A 5000-nucleotide genomic window follows, 5' to 3' on the forward strand; every position below is an offset into this window, starting at 1 on the left:
ATAGACACACACACACACACACACACACACACACACACACACACACACACACACACACACACACACACACACACACACACACAAAAGAGTTTACCACCTCGCAACACATCTAAAACCAAATACACCTGCAATCTCTAAGATCCAACCGCAAAGATAAACATTATAACCCCGGCCTCTCTTCCCCTTCAGGTCGCATCGTAAACATCTCAAGCGGCTTGGCCAGAATGGCTGTTCCGATGAGATCACCTTACGTGCTCTCTAAGTACGCTGTAGAAGGTCTTAGCGACGTCCTAAGGTAATGATCCTAGTAGGAGAAGAGTTGTGAGTGTAAGGGTTAGAATTATGATTAAGTATGGTGTGTAAGGAGAAAGGAAAATTGGTATTGAAGGTGTGTTATATCAGTGGAGAGACAACTGGTAGGTTCTGTGTGGGTGTTTTTCGATGTATTCGTTTGAGTCATTGGTATTTTTAGATGTGTTTGTTGGTAAAAAGTATTATTGGGACTTTGATGTTGTCTTAGTGTAAGAATACGAGATGGGTTAATCTCTCTCTCTCTTTCTCTTTCTTTCTTTCTTTCTTTCTCTCTCTCTCTCTCTCTCTCTCTCTCTCTCTCTCTCTCTCTCTCTCTCTCTCTCTCTCTCTCTCTCTCTCTCTCTCTCTCTCTCTCTCTGCTTGCATGTGTGTGTTTGTGTGTGTGTTTGTGTGTTTGTGTGTGTGTGTGTGTGTGTGTGTGTGTGTGTGTGTGTGTGTGTGTGTATGTGTTTGTGTTTGTGTGTGTGTGTGTTTGTGTGTGTGTGTGTGTGTGTGTGTGTGTGTGTGCATATATATACGTATAGATAGATAGATAGATAAATAGATAGATAGATAGATATATGTATATACATATCTGTATATATATAAAATAATAATAATAATAATAATAATAATAATAATAATAATAAATAGAGCCGACAGTAGACAGTGATCCATGAAGTGTGACTCTTAAAAAGCGAATTTTGCTTTCGAGGGTCATGCACGGCAAGCAGTTCGTCTCGCTCTCTTTGGCTTCAAGATCATTGCGGTTTAATAATAAAAAGATAAAAAAAAAGAATTATGAGAATTATGTGATGATGACACTGATGATTTATGATGATGGTGATGATTATGGTGATGATATGGATGATAATGAAAGTCATGACTGTAATGATTATAATGATAACATTGATGGTAATGATTATAATAGTGATAACAATGATAATGTCAATATTAATGATGATGGTGATGATGATGACGATGATGGTGATGATGATGACGATGATGGTGATGATGATGGTGATGATAATGATAGTAGTGTTAGCATTATATTAGTAATGACAATGATACCGATGATAATATCAGCAATAATTATGATAGCACTAATGATAATGACTATAACAAACACAATGATAATGATAGCTATATAATGAAAACAATTTTAATAGCAGTAATTGTTGTAGTGGTAGTAGTAGTAGTAGTAGAAGTAGTAATAATAGTAGTAGTGTGACAGTAGCAGCAGTAGTAATAGTAGTAGTAATAGTAGTAGTAGTACCATCAGTATAAATAATGATGATAATGAAATTAATAATGATAAACACAACAACATCAAAATAACTCATCAACTGAAAATACCATTCAACTTTGCTCTGTAGTTATTATTGTTGTTTTTTTCTTTATCACTCATCGCCTTTTTTTTCTTTTTGTTTATTTTTTTGTTTTTTTTTTTTATTTTTTATCACGCATTGCCTTTTTTTATCATCTCCTCTTTCTTCTTTCTTTTTCTCTCTCTCTCCAGATATGAAATGAAGACCTGGGGTGTGGGAGTCTCGCTCATCGAACCCGGAAATTATATTGCCGGTAAGTGTTCAGGAGAAATGTTTAGAGATGTAAAGAATAGGGAGAGGGAGAGGGAGGGGGGGGGAAAGGAGGGGAGGGGGAGGGAGGGAGAGAGGGAGGGGGGAAGGGGAGGAGAGGGAGGAAGGAAGAGAGAGGGAGAGAGGGAGGGAGGGAAGAGGGAGGAAGGGAGGGAGGGAGGGAGGGGGAAGGAGGGAGAAAGGAAAGAGGAGGGAGGGAGGGGGAAGGAGGGAGAAAGGAAAGAGGAGGGGGAAGGAGGAGGGAGGGGGGAAGGGGAGCAGGGAGGGAGAGAGGAAGGGAGGGGCGAAACGGGGGCGAGGAAAAAAGTAGGCAGGGAAGAAAGGAAAGGGGGAAGGAGGGAGAGAGGGAGAGGAGAGATTAAGAAATATTTGATGTACAATACGTTTTCTGAGGAAAATATTTTGGGACAAAGATGAAAAAGAAGCTTTCAAGGACTGATTTTTATCTCATCTCATCTTATTATTATCTATTGATCGACTAATTTATTTCTATCTTTCTTTTTTTCATTACAAAGAATAAAAAAGTGATATGTAATATACACTAAGGTAATTGTCCCGATGTTTTCCCAAGAAGGGAAAGAGAGAACAAAAAAAAAAAAGAAATGAAAAAAGATAATTTCGAAAGCAAATGAAGCATAGATAAGATAAAGTAATCAAAGAAGTGAAGAGAAATCGGGGAGAGAAACCTACATCTTTTTTGATTGAGATAATTTGATTTTTTTTCTGGATATCTTGGTCATAATCCATTGATAATTGACACAGATAATCTTGATGATATGATGTCCTTTAAAGGTGAGACTCTTCGACGTTTTGTTATTGTTTTTGTTTTTTAAATTAAACTCCTTGAAGTGAAATAAATGCGCGTCTAATTTTTTGATAAATTTCTTGAAGTTTTTCCAAATTATACTTCGATTTATAATTTTCTGACGGTTAAACTACCAAACAGGTTTTTAGCAAAATATATCGTGGCTAAAGCAATTGGTTGTTTACCGTTAAACAAAAACAACTTTTCCCAAACCCATCACTGAAAATTGATCGACGGTTTTCTATCAAATATCCAATTCTTTGTTCGGTTACCAGCGTAAGACCAGGACGACGGTATATTCTTTCCAGACGCCCTGGTTTATTCAACTAAGAAGACAAAGTTTACAGTGATATACATACATACACAACATGTGTGTGTGTGTGTGTGTCTATATATAAACATATATGTATATATAAACATATATGTATATATATACATATATTTATATATGTATGTATGTATATATATATATATATATATGCTTATATATATATATATATATATATATATATATATATATATATATATGCGTGTGTATGAACATGTATTCATATATATATATATATATATATATATATATATATATATATATATATATATATATATATAAGGATCAGAAACTTGGACTACGACCAAATTACTTGAGAGAAAATTAGTACGTGCTCAAAGACGAATGGAAAGATATATATATATATATATATATATATATATATATATATATATATATATATATATATATATATATACAGGATCAGGGAACAAACAAAGGTAGAAAATATACTTAAAAAGAAAAAGTGGCAGCGGGCAGGACATAGACATCGAGGACAGGACAATAAGTGGGTAAAGAAAAGAACAGAATGGGAAATAGATGACACAAAGAGACCAAAGGCAAGACCAATGACAAGATGGCGTGATGAAATAGCGAAACTCACAGGAGCAAACTGGAACTAGAGGACACAAGACCGGCAAGACTGGAAAAAATGGAGAGAGGCCTACTTTCTGCAGTGAAGTGATACAGGCTGATGATAATGGAGGTGATGATGATACACACACATGTATATGTATATATATATATATATATATATATATATATATATATATATATATATATATATATATGTGTGTGTGTGTGTGTGTGTGTGTGTGTGTGTGTCTTTCTCTCTCTCTCTCTCTCTCTCTCTCTCTCTCTCTCTCTCTCTCTTTCTATATATATATATATATACATACATATACATATATATATATATATATATATATATATATATATATATATATATATATATATATATGTGTGTGTGTGTGTGTGTGTGTGTGTGTGTGTCTGTGTGTGTGTGTGTATTCATATACTCTCTCTCTCACCTCCCTCTCTCTCCCTCTCTCTCCCTCTCTCATCACCAAAGCACATTCTGACCTACATACGCTGAGATGCTTTCCTCTGCCTCAGCTTCTGAATCGCTTGAATGCGTTCCACTCCCCTCTGCACGCTACACTCAGACCACGAACCACCACACCGTCATTTGGAGTTTTGGGGTTTTAGTTTGAACATCTTTCGCTCTTGGTTCGCAGGTCACTGATGTCCTTCTTTGTGTCTCTCTTGTTGATTGTCTGTGTCTATCATTGTCTCTTACTCTGTTTGGCTATCTGTCTATATGTTTTTTGTTTGTTTGTTTGTTTGTTTGTCCCTATTTCACTCATGTGTGTGTGTGTGTGTGTAAGTGTGTGAGTATGTCTCTCTCTCTCTCTCTTTATATATATATAATTATATATATGTATATACATATTTATATATATCTATATATACATATATGTATATATATATATATATGAATATGTATATATATATATATACACGCCCGCTCGCGCGCGCGCGTGCGCGTGTGTGTGTCTACACACACACACATGCACATACTTTCACGCTCTTACACCGGGTTCACAACCTGTAATTTACTTTCGCGAGGAAATCCTGCAATTTTCCACAGCTGAGTGAAACTCCTCCTCGCATGTCGCAACAGAGCTAATCAATGCAAACATTTATTGCTTGTCAGGAGATAAATTTGTCGATGACGCCGACGGAAAGGAATGTATTTCCTGTGTATTAAGATATTAATTAATTAACCTTCAGCCAGTATGTATAGTCCGATATGACAGACAGTGAGGGTGATTTATATGAATATAGGGAAAAATATTATGATAGAATGAAAGAAATCAAAGAAATATGATAGATTTTTAGGTATGATTTGTGTTATGAAATTCATAAAAAGATATTTAATAAATTATTTTATATTTTCCTTAACAAAACAATTGAA

General features: G+C 35.1%; 1 protein-coding gene across 1 annotated transcript in view; it reads left to right on the forward strand.

Annotated features, from left to right (window-relative positions):
- The window catches only part of LOC122259397 (D-beta-hydroxybutyrate dehydrogenase, mitochondrial-like), a gene marked incomplete at its 5' end in the record, with an annotated part of 88663 nt that overhangs the window by 70749 nt on the left and 12914 nt on the right, over positions 1-5000 (forward strand). The window contains 2 exon segments of the mRNA XM_086547071.1: positions 190-295; positions 1811-1872. Of these exon segments, the coding sequence (XP_086403197.1) occupies positions 190-295; positions 1811-1872 (168 nt within the window).

The sequence above is a fragment of the Penaeus japonicus genome, unplaced genomic scaffold, assembly GCF_977035675.1.
Source record: "Penaeus japonicus unplaced genomic scaffold, GWHDUDI00000001_assembly GWHDUDI00000019, whole genome shotgun sequence".
Lineage (NCBI taxonomy): Eukaryota > Metazoa > Arthropoda > Malacostraca > Decapoda > Penaeidae > Penaeus > Penaeus japonicus.